Source organism: Molossus molossus, unplaced genomic scaffold, assembly GCF_014108415.1.
Source record: "Molossus molossus isolate mMolMol1 unplaced genomic scaffold, mMolMol1.p scaffold_m16_p_53, whole genome shotgun sequence".
Lineage (NCBI taxonomy): Eukaryota > Metazoa > Chordata > Mammalia > Chiroptera > Molossidae > Molossus > Molossus molossus.
In genome coordinates, this window is record NW_023425392.1 from 65814 (window position 1) to 83798 (window position 17985).

Here is a 17985-nt window from a genome sequence, read left to right on the forward strand (position 1 = left end):
GCCTCTGGGTAGAAGCCCCACAGACACACAAGTGTCAGGACGCTGTCAACCTCACTCACCACGTTAACGGGTGGGAGTCTGGCCACAGAACGGACAGGAGGGTGGCTGCAGTGGAAGCCTCCTGTCCCTAGAAAGGCCTTCCACACCCACAACCGGCCCAGCAGCTGGACCCTGCCGTCAGCTGCTGCCTGAGCAGAACAATCTCTGACTTCTGAACGTGTTTAAAATGCTTCCTCAAACACTGGGAGCTGCCAACCAAACTATCCCGACACGGCGTGGCCCAAGGAGCCCAAAACATTTCTTAGCAGAACTCCACAGGAACTTTGGGAACCTCCTTCTTCATTCTGGATGAAGCTCTGTAACTTGTGTTGAACGGCCGAATGTCTCGCCTGCTTCCCAGGACGCGGGCCTGGCTCCAAGGGCAGCTCAGCCCAGGCTGCCCCCAGAAAGCTCAAGGAGCATCCTTGCCCCCCAGAAGGCGTCGCTGGAGGCCTGGCTGTCGGGCCACGGCACCTGGAAAGCCAACACAGCGTTACACACGCAGGCACCCCGTTCCTGGCTCCCCACCGCCCCCTGGACATCCCTGCCCCACAGCACCCCCAGCTCCTGTTGCACCGATGTCCAGACTCTAGGCATCCACCCCTCGTGCTCATCTTCGGCCGGCTGAGTCCCTCCAAAGGCGTGAGCCAATCCAGGAGTTCGGACGGAACCTGCCGTCACCTCTGAGGAAAACCTCACCTGGCAAGACGGCAGGGGCTCGCTCAGCTGCACGGCAGGCGCAGGGCTCGGAAAGGCGGAGGGGGCAGGTGCCAGCTCTGGGAGGCTGCAAAAGGGACGAGTCAGGACAGGCCGTGCCTCAAGCACCAGCTCACACCACCCACCGGGGAGGGATGCGCCCTGAGAATCTCTGCGTGTCAGGAGCCCTTCCAGGTGCGCTGCTCAGAGTCTCCTCCCTCGGGGCCTCAGGGATGCAGGGCACTAGAGGGGCCTGTGATGCGTCAAGCATGCCGCTTGGGTAGTTCCGTGCATCAGAGCAGCTCAAGAGAACCGTGAAGAGAAGGTCACGCAGAAGGGACAGGCCCACGGTGTGAAGGAGACACGAGGATCTTAGAACCAAACCGGAGGAGCAACAGAGACAGCAGGGACAGTGACAGGTGCAGCTACCAGGGACAACTGCCTGGCTGTCCCCTAAGAGCACGGACACCCCACTCCCAGGTGTGCACAGGCACAAAATGAGCAGGTGTGCGAACGACACCTGTCCGGCCATGGTCCCTGTTGCCCCAAACCGGGACTCCAAAATGCTCCCAGGCGATGGGTCAGCATACACGACCCAACACAGCAGGATGGGGCTCGGCAACAGGACTGCCGATACGGGCAGCAGCCGAGCCGAGCCAGCACTCGGGCCGAGCAGAATAAGCCAGACCAACGATACATGCATATTGTATGATTTCATGCATGTGAAACTCTACGAAATGCAGCTGCAGAAAGCAGGGCTGTGGTCCTGCGGAGGCAGGGGTCGCCCTGCGCAGCGCAGCCTCGGCACGTGGTGGACACTGCCCTCTGCCTCGTCTACACGTCGGCTCACTGACTGCCAACCACCCCCCGTGACACTGTTTCCAAAGAGGAATCGAGCTGTCAGATCAGGGCACAGAGGGGCTGCTGCTGGAGCCCAAGGCTCAGGCCAGGGGAGCCCCTGTGGCAGCATCTGCCCCTCACGACTCTTTTTTTCAATCCTCACCCGAGGACATTTTCTCAATTCTCTTCGGAGATAGAGTGGGAAGGAGAGAAAGAGAGAGACATTGACGTGAGAGAGACACATCGATTGGTTGCCTCCCACACAACCCCCGGAGTCAGGAACTGAACTGCAGCTAAGGTTCGAACCCACGACTCTGTGGTCTGCGAGGTGATGCTCTAACCGCTGAGCCAAACTGGCCAGGGCTGCCCCTCACAACTCTTGGTCATGATGGAAGGACAGTCCAGCTGCATTGTTGGGATTTTCCCACCCTCGAGCTGTGTCCTAAGGAGCAGAGCCTGAGACTTGGGGTCAGTGCCCCTCTCTTGTGTCCCCCTGTAATTCTGCCCTCACTGGGCACCTGGCCTTCAGTGGCAGATTAGGGAGACCCAAACCCTGGTCCTGGAGGTCAGCCTGTAGCATTCCCTCTCCAGCAGAGGACACCCCCGACACACCCCTCTGTCCACCTGTCTGTAGGCTCCTGGCCCACTGTCCCGGCCTCACGACCAGGCTACAGCACCAGGCTGCCCACGGTCCTCCCAAAACCCTTAGAGTCTACAGTCTGGATATAAAGCAAGGATCTTTATGCTTTTCAGGAACTCTGATCGCCTTTATCTGGGGAAAACAAAATGGCAGAAAGAGGCTGCTGGGGCCCAGGACAACTGAGGGAAGAGGCCTGAGCACTGTCCACAGAACAGGTGTCCTGTCCCCTCTCATGTGTCCAGGTGTTCTTTCGTCTGAGGGGAAAACCACCCTCTTGTCTTTGGGAGATGCAGGCTAGGGGACAGTTGTAGTTTCCAGAAACCTGCAAGCAAAGGACTTCATGGGCTCCGCTCAGCAGGCGTCTGCACACCCAGCTCCCCACGGAGCCTGTGGAAAGTCTCCCCTGAGCCACAGGCTCTGCAGGCTTACCTCTGCGGGAGGATGAATTCCGGAGCCTGCAGTGGGGGCTGTGGCACCAGGAAGCTGCCCGCCTGTCCTTCTCCCTGGCTCAGGCTGGTGCCCAGACCCTCCTCGAGGTATGTGCTCCGGGGGTCACTGCTGGAGGGGTCAGCAAATCCTGCACAGAAGGCAAGTCCACAGCCCAATTCGGGGAGGAAGAGGCTCGGCTCATGACCCGTAGCACAGGAGTGTCCAGCCTGGCCAGTCGCAGCCCCCCTCCCTGAACAGGACCAGCCACAACTGCCCGTCTCCGTGGCCCCTTCAGGCTTCCAGAGGACAAAACAAAGACACAACCTACCTTGTCGCTCTAGACCTCACGCGGTCCCCACCGGGAGGACGCGGCATCTGAATCTGCCCACCTCCCATACAACACTTCGGCCATCTCACCTCTCACCTACGCTTTCACCAGAATTCCACGGAGGAGCAGGGTGCCGTGACCTTGCCTGCCCTTCTCTCTGCTGAGACTGTTTCCCACAACACCGCACCTCACCTTTCACTCTTCAAGGCAAGTCCCTGTGCACTTGATCAGTTCTGGGTCAACAGACATCGAGGATCACAGGGAGCCGAGAAGGAAGGTCCATCTCTGCTCTGGGTCGGCCTACACGGCCCTGGTCTCAGACCCACAACAGGCCAGCAGCCTGGCCTTACACTGCCCTCCCGAGAGACCACCTGCCCTGCCCACCGGCTGCACAGACCTGCTATGGCCAGAGGAAGACTCCTGACCATCTGGTGTGAGACACACCTCCACTCTCTGCTGTTTCCTGCAGACCCTGAAAGAGGCTCTGAGGTACATGAAATACGTTAAGTGCCACTTTGAACATAGTTGGTTCTATGGTTTATCTTGTCCTCCGAGAGAAAGAGAAGTAAAAGCCACAATCCCAGAACAAAGAGAGGGTGGTGGAGGGGCAGTGGCAGCTGGGTGATGTCCAGCTCTGCGGGCTTGGGGCACAGCAACGGCCCCGGAGGCACTTCATTTGAAAGGAAGCGGGTGCGTAGGTCAGGGGCCAAGTACCCTGAGGGTAAAGGGAGGGAGGGAACCGAGAAGAGCAGGGTGACATCCTGGGGCTCGGGGGTCAGAAGGGAAGCGAGTTCACAGGCGCTGGACGCCGCATGGAGACCAGCTCCCCTGATCCAGTGGGAAGTGGGTCAGGGACTGTCCCCACCCCACCTGCTTAGTAAATACCACAGGCCAACTTGACTCACTAGTGCTAAAAACAAATGGACAGCAAGAAATGAAAGGCCAACATAACCAAACTCAACCACTTTCTCCAGAAGAACCAGTCTACAGGCCTCCTCTCTGTTCTCAGCCTTCTGCACCCAAGGAAGAGCCCGAATCCACGGTCCCAACATTCTGCCTCCAGATAACAAAGCATAGTTTCTGGGACTTCTAATTAGGACAATCGGAGAAACAGAAAATACTGCATCTATAAAAGCAACAGAGCTTGGATTTCTCTTAAAATATTTAACTGTCAAAACAAAGTATTGGAAGACAGAGCCTACGAAACACCCTCAGAAGTGCGCACAGTAACGGAGAGAACACGAGAGAAACAAGGGAAGCATTCTGAAAGCCTGGGCCCGGGCTTCCGACAGCCACATTACACCTCTGCTCAGAAAGGAAAACTGAGACCACGGAAGGACGCAATTATTGAAGAAACTATCAAGTAAACATAACCAGAAAATGCCCAGAGCGTCAAGGGGACCGTGTTCTCTTGTTTTACATTCAAAGGCTTAACAGCAAGACGCACTGAAACGACTCCGCCCTGGGACCATCACTGTGCAACTTCCTAACACCCAGACTTCACGCAAACAAACAAAAAGCCCTCCTCAGCTTCACCATTTGTGGTGGACGGACGAGAGAACAAAACAGTAACAAAAGAACTAACAAAGAAAACCAAACTCACAGATACAGACCACAGAAGGGTAGTTACCAGGGGGAGGAGGTGGGGGAGGAAGAACTGCATCAAGGGATCAGAATATATGTAACATCAGGTCAAGCACACGACTAGTATACAGATACCAACTATGATGAAGTGTTCCTGCAAATTACATAATGTTGTTAGACACTGTTATCTCTATAACTGTAATCTTTAAAACTGTTCCGATAAAGCCCAGCCGATGTGGCTCAGTGGTTGAACATCGACCCTGCACCAAGAGGTCGCCGGTTCAATTCCCGGTCAGGACACACATCCAGGTTGTGGGCCCAGTCCCCAGTGGGGGGCATGCAGGAGGCGGCCAATGTTCTCTCTCATCAATGTTGCTCTCTGTCTCTCCCTCTCCCTTCCTCTCTCTCTCTAAAATCAATAAAGGGGAAAAATTTTTTTTTACATAAAATAGAACTGTCATGATAAAGGAATCACAGGTGACCTGCAAAGCAGCACACGTCAGAGTGACCTGTGACTTATCAGCGACACTACCTGCCGCAGTGATACCAGGCCTTTGGTTGCCCAGTGGAAAGACCACTCCGAATTCGGAATTCTGCCCCTGACAACATTGACTAGTCTAATGTGAGGGCAGATTAAACGCAACTGGAGAACTTCTATCTGAACATTTATTCTGCATTCATCCTATGAAAACATGCTCCAGCATAAGACAGATGTCAGGAAACAGAATGACCTGTCACTCAGGACACCCTGGAGCAAACCCAGGGAAGCAACTGCAGGGGCTCTCGGGATGGTGGCCGCAGCCCAGGCCCAGGGGGACATCAGGGTCGGGGACAGGAAGAGAGAGTGCTCCCGCAGCAAGACTTCAGAGGGGACACTTCGAGGATGTGAACAAACAGCAGGCAACGTAAGACTGAAAGAAAGGCCAGTAGAAACTCCATGAGAACATGTACACAGCCGCAGAAGACTCGGAAATTTGGGTGATGGACTCAGTTCAGTGTCAATATCTCCCTTGCAAGGTGGGACGTCAGCAGAGGCCGTCGTACGGGGCACAGAATACATGCACATGTCGAAGCACACATGCTCCGGAGCTAGACAACGACAGTGATAACCAAGAAAGGAACAGGGACGATGGTGCCTCCACAGTGGGGCGACAGTGGTCGGGGGGGGGGGGGGTCTCAGAGGCTCACCCTCTGCAGCGGCAGCTCCTGGCCGCAGTCAGGGGCCTGGAGTGGAGGGGGCAGGGCTGGATCTGCCTCGTTTCGCTCCTGCTCTTTCCTTGCTGTCTTATTTTAGTTCGTGCGCATGTTTTACTTTGACAAATAAAACACATGAGAAATGTAACCTGTGATGTCTGTGGGAGAGCATGTTTTAGGTACAGGGGTTCTGGGTCTAATCTAATGCAGGATTTAAGCAGGAAGTCCCAGCCCTTCCCACAGCTCTCTACCCGACAAAACCTGTGCAGTAGTTACAGCTGGCGCAGAGACCCACGGGCCACGTGGAGGGCACTCACCTGTGGGGCTGGGCTCAGCGAGCGTGGCGACAGACACGGCCATGGAGGTGTCTGCAGGAGGCATCGTGAAGTCCACCTCGTGACTGTGAACCAGCTGTCCAGTCCGAAAGGAAACATCCCTGGAGGACGCCAGTGCAAGGGACGTCAGCCATGACTTGGGGGCAGCTGAAGAGGGGTCCAGCATGTTGCTGTGGGCAGCCAGTGCGACAAGACCAGGGTCAGGGCACATGGGAGGGAGAGTGGCAGGACCGTGGCCAGGCCCCTCTGGATACATCCCACCACCCTGCGCAGACCTGGGAAGCAGCACGAACACTGCCCCCTGGTGGAGAGAGGCAGGCCAAGGTGCCCACTGACTGCTTGGCCCACCACGCCCCAGCTCGGCCCCTTCATGTCCACCCTGTGGCTGCAGACATTCTAGAGACACTCAGAAAGCGTGATCACTGGACTTCCGGTCAGGATGGCAGGTAGGTAAGCGGTACTGCGTCTTCCCACAACCACATCAAAATTGCAACTAAACTACAGAACAACCATCATTCAAAACCTCCTGAAATCAGACTGAATGGAAGTCCTACAACTACAGAATTAAAGAAGCCACATCCGGACTGGCAGGAGGAGCGGAGGCAGACGGGCTGGGCCCACACCCATGTGTGGCAGATAAAATCAGGAGGGCACCTCGGCTGGGAAGGTCCTCCCTGAAGACTGAGGGGTCCCCGTCCCACACCACCTGCCCAGTTTAGGGTTCCAGTGCCAGGAAGAGAATCCCCATCACTCCTGGCTGTAAAACCAGCAGGAACTGAGGCTGAGGGAGGTTGAGGATGCTGGAGCCCCAGGGGAATGGGTGTAAAAGGTGAAGGGATTAAGAAGTACAAATTGGCCCTGGGCTAGAGCGTCGGCCCAAGGACCAGAGAGTCCCGGGTTCGGTTCCCGCTAAGGGCACGTACCTTGGTTGCAGTTTGTCCATGGCCCCGGTTGGGATCATGTAGGTGGCAACCAGTTAATGTGTCTCTCTCACATCCATGTTTCTCTTTCTCTCTCCCTCCCTCCCTTTCTTCTTCTCGCTCTATCTGAAGATAAATGCAAAAAAATGTCCTCAGGTGAGGATTAAAAATAAAAAAGTACATATCTCGATATAATAAAGGCCAGTTAGGAAAGACCTACAGCCAACATCATACTCAATGGACAAACATTAAAATAATTTCCCTTATGACCAGCAACAAGACAAGGATGCCCACTTTCGCCACTCTCATTTAACATAGTACTGGAAGTCTTAGCCACGGCAATCAGACAGAAAGAAAAAATAAAAGGGATCCAAATTGGAAAGGAGGAAATGAAACTGTCACTATTCTCAGATGACATGATACTATACATAGAAAACCCCAAAGACTCCATCAAAAATCTACTAGACTTAATAAATGAATTTGGCATAGTAGCAGGATACAAAATTAACATCAAGAAAGCGACGGCATTCTTATACACCAATGATGAACTAACAGAAAGAGAAACTAAAAAAAACAATCCCATTTATCATCGTGGCAAAAAAATTAAGATACCTAGGAATAAACTTAACCAAAGAAATAAAGGACCTATTCGCAGAAAACTATAGGTCATTGAAAAAAGAAATACAGGAAGATACAAAAAAGTGGAAGCACATACCTTGTTCATGGATTGGAAGAATTAACCTCATTAAAATGTCCATACTACCCAAAGCAATCTATAGATTCAATGCAATCCCCATCAAAATACCAACAACATACTTCACAGAACTAGAATAAACACTTCAAAAGTTCATATGAAACAAAAAGAGACCTTGAATAGCCACAGCAATCTTGAAAAAGAAGAACAAAGTAGGAGGGGTCACATTACCAGATTTCAGGTTATACAACAAAGCCACTGTAATCAAAACAGCCTGGTACTGGCACAAGAACAGGCATATAGACCAGTGGAACAGAACAGAGAACCCAGAAATAGATCCAAAGCAATATGCTCAATTAATATTTGACAAAGGTGGCAAGAGCATACAGTGGAGTAAAGACAGCCTCTTTAATAAATGGTGTTGGGAAAATTGGACAGCTACATGCAAAAAAATGAAACTAAATCATCAACTTACACCATATACAAGAATAAACTCAAAACAGATAAAAGACTTAAATGTGACTCATGAATCAATAAAAATCCTAGAAGAAAATGTAGGCAACAAAATTTCAGACATCATACAGAGCAGCAGAATTTTCACTGATACATCTCCTAAGGCAACAGAAACAAAGGAGAAAATGAACACATGGGACTACATCAAACTCAAAAGCTTCTTCACAGCAAAATATACAATCATCAAAATGGAAAGACAACCCACTGTATGGGAGAGCATAACTGCCAATGATATATCAGATAAAGGGTTAATTTCCAGTATATATAGAGTGCTCATACAGCTCAACAAAAGGAAGACAAAGAACCCAACTGAAAAATGGGCAGGGAACTAAACAGATACCTCTCCAAACAGGACATACAAATGGCCAAGAGACAGATGAAGAAATGCTCAACATCACTCATCATCAGAGAAATGCAAATGAAAACAACTATGAGGTATCACCTCACACCTGTCAGAATGGCCGCCATCAACAAATCATCAGACAACAAGAGTTGGCGAAGGTGTGGAGAAAAGGGGACTCTAGTACATTGCTGGTGGGAATGCAGACTGGTGCAGCCACTATGAAAAACAATATGGTGTTACCTCAAAAAATTAAAAATTGAACTGCCATTTGACCCAGTGATACCACTTCTAGGAATATACCCTAAGAAGCCTGAAACACCAATCAGAAAGAATATATGTACCCCCATGTTCATAGCAGCACTATTTACAATCACTAAGATCTGGAAACAGCCCAAATGTCCATCAGTAGACGAATGGATAAAAAAGCTGTGGTACATATACACAATGGAGTACTACGCAGCTGTAAGAAAGAAAGATCTCTTATCCTTTGAGATGATATGGAGGGACCTGGAAAGTATTTTTTTTTATCCTCACCCGAGGACGTTTTTCCATTTTTTATTCAGATAGAGTGGGAGGGAGATAGAGGAAGAGAGAGAGAAACATCGATGTGAAAGGGACACATCGAGTGGCTGCCACCCGCACGACCCAACCAGGGCTGGGGACAAACTGCAACCTAAGTACATGCCCTTAGCAGGAACCGAACCTGGGTCTCTCTGGACCGCAGACTGATGCTCTAACCGCTGAGCCAAACCAGCCAGGGCTGGAAAGTATTATCCTAAGCGAAATAAGCCAAACAGAGAAAGACAAGTTTCATGTGACCTCACTTATTTGTGGAATATAATGAACGTAACAGTCTGAGAAATGGGGTAGTCCCAAAGACGTGGAAGGGGGGTACAGACTGACAATCCCCAGAAGAGGGGGTGGTAGGGGAGAGATAAACCACAGAACTTATATGCGTGTGTGCATGAACAATGGACATGGACAACAAAGCTGGGGACATGTGGGGGAAAAGGAAAAACATCTGTAACAAAAATTAATTAATTAATTTTAAAAAATAAGTACACATTGGTTAAGACTGACAAACATCAAAGGGAAGGGGAGTGGGGGGTGGGAAGAAATAAACCAAAGATCTTATATGCATAACTAATGGACACAGAAAACAGTGTGGGGAAAGGCAGGAGGGGGGGCGGGAGAGAGGATGAGGGGGTCAATAGGGGGAAAAGAAGGAACATCTGTAATACATTCAACAATAAAGATAAGTTAAAAAGAAAAAAGAGGGATTACTAGAAACCTAAGTAAGATACATTAGCAGTTCAAGGGCCTTCAATGAAGCCTTCTTCCACAACACTGAAAGCTAGAAATGACTAGGAAGACCCTAATAGTGGGTTGACTAGATGATGACTGACCTTAAAGGAACACTACACAGCAGGTGATGATAATGTAAGGAATCGACATTTCACAAATGCTCACACTCTCAGATGTTGTTTCCGGGTCTTTGCCAACAACCCCACCCCAGTCACAGGAACCTGCCTAAGGCAGAGAGCCAGATAGTGCTGGTCTGGAGTCAGGGCCCAGGTATTATCACTGGCACACAGTAGGTACTCAAGCATTGTTGGCTCTTACCAACTCAATGAAACACAAACCATACAAAATACCAAAAACAAACAAACAGGACAGCTGGGTCTGCCTTTAGAAAAGGGGTTTGTGTATTTTTCTTTCTTCACACACATGAAGTCAGGCTGTGAGTTTCCTTTGAACAAGTGCAGGGTCCTGGGCCTGGGCTCCTTGCAGTGGCTCCCTGGCCTCTGGGGTCACAGCTGTCTCTGCTCTCAGCCATCAGGGACCTGGTCCAGGGCTGGCCCAACATTCCCACGCCCACTCCTGGCATGGTCTCCTAGCCAGGATAGGGGCGCTGAACAGGGAGAAGGTCCCCAGCCTGTGGGGAGGACAGTACCTGGGAGCCAGTGATTTGGGGATTGTCTCCTCTCCGGAAAAGTCCGAGGCCAGGGCGAGAGGCTCCCACAGCCCTTGGGTGGTCACAAGGGAACTTGCAGGCCCACTGTCCTCACCTCCTGTTGAAACGTCAGGTGGGAGGAGAGGCTGGATGAAGTTAAGTTCCAGCCTCCTTCCCAGCAGGTGAACAGTAACCACCGAGTCATCCCAAATTCTCTGTCCCCAATCCATCTTTGATCTGAAGGACAATCCATAATTAGACACCCAGCATCCTGGTGCTTGGCTCACTTCCCAAATCCACTGACTTCTACCTTTGGCCACACAGCGGCTGCTAAACGACAGCTGCAGCCCGCCTGACCCTCAGCCTCAACCTTCTGGCTCCTGAAGAGTCTGGTCCTGAACATGCAGATCGGAGGCGGAGCGTCCCTGTAACCGGAGCGACCCTATCTAGGCCTGGCGCTGGACACAGCTGCAGCAACCAGGCCGTCTGGGGTCAGCCCCTCCCCCACCGGGACCCTCGGGCCACTCACCTGACCACTGAGGCGGGCGCACACAGCCGAAGCCAGGGTGGTGGGGGCCTGAGGGCTGCGGCGGGCCCTCGGCAGAGTCCGCCAGCTCCATGCGCCGGAGACCGGCCCTCTGGCGCCGACGGTAATTGGCGAACCAGTTGTAGACCTGCTCTGCCGTCAGGCTGGTCTCGGCGGCCAGGATCTCCTGCCGGAAACATCGGCCTCGAGCCCGGCTTCCATCCGCGCGCACGGCGCACAGGGGCGACCGTGCTACCCGGGTGGACAAACCGCACGGCAGGCCCGGGGCAACGAGCAGGCCGGGCGCCCACGGAGCCGTGGACAGGCCTCCTACGGAGCGACCCAGGCTCCTTCCTCCCTCACGCCACGGGCACGTCGACGGCCACCCAGAGCCGGGAGGACTCGGCCAGGACAGGCAGAGCCGGGGCCTCCGTGTCCAGAACCAGCCACTGCCCGCTGGAGAGCACGCCGACCTCTGACCCGCGGCCTTTTCTTCCTGTGCACCTGGCACAGAACTCAGCCCTCCAGGTGGGCGATCCCGGGAGAGCCTGCGACTGGACTGGGGGTGCGGGGGGCAGAAGTGAGCGGGCGATCCCGGGACAGCCCTGCCACTGGACCCGGAGCTGGGAGCTCACGGGTAAAACCCTGCTAATTGAACATGGACCAAGGTGGGCAGAGCCAAGCTAGGAGAAGCCCCTAGATTGGACAAGCACCAGAAGTGGACAGAGCAAAAACTTAGAAAACTTGGACGATCGGACGGAGGAAATCAGATTGACCAAACAAAACAGAGCAGAGAGGAGTCGCGGGGAGGGTGGATGACCAGATTCCTGAGCAGCAGGAAACCACCGGCCACCCCCTCAACCCCACCCCCACCCCCGCCCAGTTCCCTGGGGGCTCACATCCTGCCTCTGCAGGCCTTGGGCTCCACCCGCATCTGCCTCCCCAGCGCCCCAAGCTCCACCAAGGCAGAGACTCCACACTCCTCACCCTGGTACCCGTGCCTGGCCACAGCGGGTGTTCACTGAGCATCTGTGAAGCCACACGCGACTGTAGGGGCTGCCAGACAGTGAGGTCCTGTCCCCAGAGGGTGCAAGTAGAGCAGAAGACCACCGGCACCCTGGCAAACATGCCACTGGGGAGGCGGGGCAGATGCCATCGAAGGGTGGAGACCAGTGAACAGGAGGATGGCCTGGCCTGGGCCTCACGGGCTCTTACCCGCTGAGCCTTGCTGGGGTTGCTGCTCACACCCGCTGCGAAGTCCTGCAACTTCTGGCGAATGTCTCTGGGGAAGTTCCGGCTCTTCAGGCCGTCTGGGCACAGGGAGGGGGGCGGCGGGTTCCTGGGTGAGGACAGTGAGGAGGTGGTTACAAATGTCCCTTCTGGATACGCCCCAGGTGCGTCGGAACAGTGGGCATCCCCGAAATGCCTCTCATCTCACTGCCCCCCCGCAAGACCATGGCCCGCCCTGCCCCCCGCGTTCTCGAGGTCTTGCCAGGGCTTCCCCTACCACTCAGGGAGATGACAAAGTGACAGATGGCCAATAACTGCTGAAACTGGATGATGAGGGTACTGAGGTTGGTTATACTTTACTCTTGTGTAAATTTGAATTGTTTCAAAAGGAAATAGTAACGGACTCAAGTAGCATCTGTCTATACAAGACTTGATATCCAAACACCAATTGAACAAGTCCCCACGGGTGTCAAAAAGGCATCCCACTCATCCCAAATCCCAAGAGAAGCTGGATCCCCAGCTCCCCAAATCTTGCCCCAGCTCCTGTCCCCTGCATCTCGGCGAGAGACAACCATACGCCTGTCACTGAGCCAAGAGTTCCGGAATCCAGCTTTGTTCTTTCTTTTCTTCCTCCAACGCACCCAAGCCATCAGCAAATCCTCCAAATTCTATCTTGACACAGCCCTTTCTTTGGCCACTATCAGAGACTCCAAGATCCTCCTACTTCTGCTACTTCGCTGATCACCTGCTGTAAATCCAACGCCACCCTCTCGTGCCCCTGGGGCCGCCCTCCACTTGCTCAGGTCTCTCCTCCAGAGGGGACCGGCCTCCACCGCAGCCCCTCCCCCCAGCAAAGAATAATACGTCATAGCCCCTCATGAACAACTTCTCTGTCCAGCATTGCTCGCTGAATTATGGGGTGTACTTTGTTTCCTTGACTAATGAGTATCGTCCAAGGTCAGCTCTGGGAAAATGAGCCGTCTCTGCCCTCAGCACCTCCAGTGGCACCCAGAAAGTAGAGGACTCGTCACAAAAACTGTCTGCTGGGCTCAGACCATCTGCTGTGCTGAACTGCACTCTTGAAGGTCATGTATGGAGGGACACAACTGAATCCCTGAAGACCCCCAGGTTTATTAACTATTGGGTTTGAGGACATATCTCAATCTATTTGGCAGGCGGCATTAATAAAATTCTCTCTGGCCCAAAAGGAGTCCATCTCTTCTTCTAGTAACCAAGCCACAAACCAGAACCCATGGCTCAGAGTCCCGGCACCTGGGCTGTCAGGAGCGCAGGGGAGACATGGGCCCTGCAGGTCAGCAGAGACACACAAGAGCGAGAACAAAAGCTCTACAGGCCCAGGGTGTGTCCTGGAATCCTGGCTTTGCCTATCTCGTGTGTGACCGAGGCAAGTCACGAACTTCTCTGTGCCTTGGTTTCCTCGTCCAGTAACAATAACAACTAGTAGTAGTAATGTTTCCTTAGTGTAGCTAATGGTCATGGTGATGATTATTTTATATATATATGTATATATATACAAAACGTCTACTTAGTATCTATTGTGTGCCAGGCAACCTCCTGAACACTACTTGAACTCTCCTCTGTAACTCTCTAAAAGGTGCAGCGGAGGGCCCCGGCTGGGACCCGAACCACCTGCAGAACCTGACCTGAGGCTCCAACAAGACAGATGGGTAGTGAAGTCACACTCCCTGCGTGCGGGCCCTTGCTAGGGCACTGGCTCCTGCTGCAGCTAGAGTGCTCTACCTGCATTCTGGGACCACTCTCTCCTCTGCGGCAAAGCAGCCCCATGGCCAGCTGACCAGGTGGAGGGTGGGGCTCAGCGTCGGGCACGCTGGCTGATAAGGAGCCTATTACCTTCTGACTAGGTGCTTCTTCTGACTTTCCCTGCCCTTATCACCCTGCTTGGTGATAAGCCCTTCTGTGGTTCTGGATGGCACATCTTTCGGGAGGCCCAGGGAATACGCACAATAAAGCCCAGTGCATACCTCTTCCTGCAGCGGAACTTTTGCACAGGAGTCAGTGTGGCCACGCCCAGCCTCTTCATGACCACATGGTAGTGAATGTCATTCCAGAGCTGCACCAGCTCCAGACTGCCTCCTGGTACCCGGCATCCCTGCTGAGAAGAGCCCGCTGAGACCTTACCACCCTCCCCCACCCCGGAGCACGGCCACCCGAACCCACCTGACCCCTGGAAAGAGCTGCTCACAGATGTGCCCAGCAGCAAGGGTGTGACCAGATGGCCAGTGCGCTGACCCCCACCAGGTCCAGTGCTCTGTCCCTGCTGGCCCAGCTGGCCACCCATTCATGTCAGCACTTCAACCCTCCCACAAATCGCACAAGGTGATCACAGCTTCAGTCAATCCTTACAGGTGAGGGGCATGAGGCAAAGGGCAGATAGATGACTGGCCGACAGCTACACAAGAGGCAGAGCCATGCTGGAAACACATTGTCATTTTTTAAAAATTCCTCACCTGAGAATATTTTTCTATTTATCATCAGATAGAGTGAGAGGGAGGGAGAGAGAAGGAGAACGAGAGAGGGAGAGACAGACATCCATGTGAGACACACCGACTGGTTGCCTCCCGCATGACCTGACCAAGGTCCACAACCGAGGTCCGTGCCCTTGACCAGAATCGAACCTGCAACTCATTGGTCCACAGACCAATGCTCTAAACACTGAGCCAAACTGGCCGGGCCCACACTGTCACTTTGGAGGTTCCAAAGCTTGACCCACATCTTTTTTTTTTTTTTTTTTCCCTCACCCGAGGACATTTTTCCATTTTTTGTTCAGACAGACTGGGAGGGAGAGAGAAGAGAGAGAGAGAGAGAAAAACATCGATGTGAAAGAGACACATCGAGTGGCTGCCACCCACATGACCAACCAGGGCCGGGGACAAACTGGAACCAAGGTACCGAACCGAACCCAGATCTCTCTGGAACGCAGGCCGACGCTCTAATCGCTGAGCCAAACCGGCCAGGGCTTGACTCATGTCTTATCTAAAAGACTTTTCTCTGCCCCCAGCAGGGCTGGCTCCTCGGTCCTCAGCGAGCATGTTCTGAGGCACATGCGATGAAGGGTCCTGGTCTACACCCTGTGTGACTTGTTTAATAACTGGACTTTGAAGGTGGCCAAGGACACTGGTACTGGCCTTCCCCAGACACCACGGTCAGTGTGTGTATTTCTTGCCTTTAATGCCAGTGTTCTCAGGACCATCTTGGTGAGGAAGGTACTGAGAATTAGAAAAAGCCCATGATGCCCGGCCAGTGTGGCTCAGTAGACTGAGCGTCGTCCCATAACTGAGAGTCCCTGTTCAATTCCTCGTCAGGGCACATGCCAGGGTTGCAGGCTGGATCCCTAGTAGGGGGCGAGCAGGAGACAGCCTATCAATTTTCTCTCTCATCAATGTTACTCTCTCTTTCCCTTCCCCTCTTTCTAAAAAAAAAAATCATTAAAAAAAAAGAAAGAAAGAAAAAGCCCATGTTGGCTGGACCGTGACTTGCAGTCTCCTGCCAGGACCAGCCGTCAGCCTCTGGCACAACAGTCAGTGAGCCCACAGGACCCCCCGCCTACAGGACATGGCTCTGGGCTGGAAACTGCGGTGGCTCCATCGTTACCATTCAGGTCACCACTACACATCACCTCCTCACAGAACTTACAATTCCTGTCCAGAGAGTTTATCCTCACGGTGTCATTCACACGTTTCATCATTAACGCCTTCACGGCAGTTACTACACCTCAACTGCGTTCCCTTGTTTCCTTACTTCACCTGTTTGTTTGGACAGATTTTAAACACAGAGCCTCTCCTATGTCGCAGCTGTCATTGATCCTTCAGTGAGAAAGGAGTGACCCCCTCCTTCATGGAGCTCACGGTGCAGCAAGGGGGGGCAGAGGAAGCTCAAACTGACCAATAGTAGGATTCTAATCACAACTGGAAGAAGGGATTTGAGGGTAGAATGCAGGGCTGAACTTGAGGATAATAGGGCACTACGTAGAAGGGGCAACATTTAGAGCAGAAACCAGAAAGGTGGGAAGGCACCAGACTCATGAAGAGGGAATGGATGTGCACAGGTCCTGGGACAAAGACACATCTGGGGAATTCTAGGAACAGAAGGAAGCAGCATGGGCGTTGTGGAGAAGTGGGGAGAGTGTGGAGATGAGCCTGGAGAGCAGGCGAGCTCAGATCCCGGGCTTGGGGGCCACTGCCCTGGTGCACACATGGTACATCTGCAGTTCTGCAACTTCCTCCAGCTACTGTGTGAAGGCCGACGGAGGGGCTGGAGGACACCTCATGGCTTGGAGGGGTGGGAGTGGAAATACAAAGAACTTGGAAGAACTGGGTAACTTTACGGCACAATCAGTATGAATTATGCATGGGCTGTAATATGTTCTAAGAGAGGGAAAGACAGGCCCTCAAACCCCTGACTGAAACCCTCTGAGCACCTTGTATTTTGGAACTCAGAATTTCTCCGATTTTAGGAAGTAACACAGGCATTGAGCATGTCATGTGTACCACCCCATGTAGTCTGCGGCAGGCAGTATTCTGAGTTCAAAAGTGTCAATATTTAGGCAACAAAATATACCACTGTCACAGTAAGTGGATAAATAAAGACCATAAATTCCTTTACATCACGCAGGTCAGGTTTTCCTGCCAATGGGTTGAGGTTCTCAGTACCTCCAGATGAGTGGCAAAGAAATTTCTGGTTTCAGAGTTCTGCAGTCTGGACCTTTGGCTAAGGGCCTGAGATCCTGGGTCTCTTTGACTGTTGGACTCATTGGTTGGTATGCCAACCCTCCAAGCCAGGACCCCCACTCAATAAAGATTTGATAAATGGATCCTTTTTTCTGATTACCAAGATATTTAGAACTTAACAAAGTGAGAGGGACACATCTTGGCTCGGGTACAGCGCCGCTCCCCAGGCTCTTGCTGACTTGCGGGCTTTCCATCTTGTTCAGGATGCTGGGGGCAGCCGCCTCCCTCTCTGCTCCCTGCCCCATCAGTCCTACCTCCAAGAGTCGGCAGGCGGCCTGGTGCTGCTCCTGCTGGGCCAGCACACGGGCACACACCAGGGCCACGTCCTCGTTGTCCAGGAGGTACAGGCGCAGCTGGCTCTCCAGCACAGCTGTGACCAAGGGCTGCACCTGGGTGAGGTCATCCTGGAGGTCCCGGCACAGCCTCCCAGCGAGGGTCACCAGCTCCTCCAAGGGTGGGTTGGTGCCTCCACTCTCCCGCAGCAGCTTCAGGAAACTCTGCATACTGTGTTGAGTTGTGCCCCTCTGCACACAAGGTGACAGTCATGACAATGACCAGTGCCATCCCCAGACCAACTCTGAGAGGCCCCTCCTGCCACAGGCACTCGTAAGGTAGTACTGAGAGGTTACCTGAGAAGAGGCAATGGACCAGATACCCATCTATGTGCATTCCGTCCAAATCGTTTAGCCCTGGGCTGTGCACCCAGACTGCGCTGTGTGATGTCCTTCACTCCTCTGAACCATTCTCGTACTCCCCCGTGGCCCCACAGGCCCCCCTCTAACCCTACTGTTCTAACCCTACTGTTTCCACCTGTCCTTACACACGTGGTAATTACATTTTGTTTCACTCCTCTGGGCTCAGTGGGGGCAGGACCACGTGTGTCGGGTCATCAGACTCCCCAGCATGCGCTGGGCCGGGGGCTGGGCAGATGCCACTCACATCCTACAAGAG

At 53.0% G+C, this 17985-nt stretch overlaps 1 protein-coding gene across 1 annotated transcript; it reads right to left on the bottom strand.

The window, feature by feature from the left end:
- Positions 1-426: 426 nt before the first annotated feature.
- LOC118618080 (anomalous homeobox protein-like) lies at positions 427-17552 on the bottom strand. The gene is made up of 9 exons (XM_036243982.1): positions 17289-17552; positions 14269-14396; positions 12251-12374; positions 11039-11222; positions 10510-10627; positions 6064-6360; positions 2645-2773; positions 739-823; positions 427-513 (listed from the first exon to the last, which is right to left on the bottom strand). Exons 1-9 carry the CDS (start codon positions 17535-17537, stop codon positions 427-429), a joined length of 1401 nt encoding a protein of 466 aa, XP_036099875.1. The 5' UTR covers positions 17538-17552.
- Positions 17553-17985: the final 433 nt, after the last annotated feature.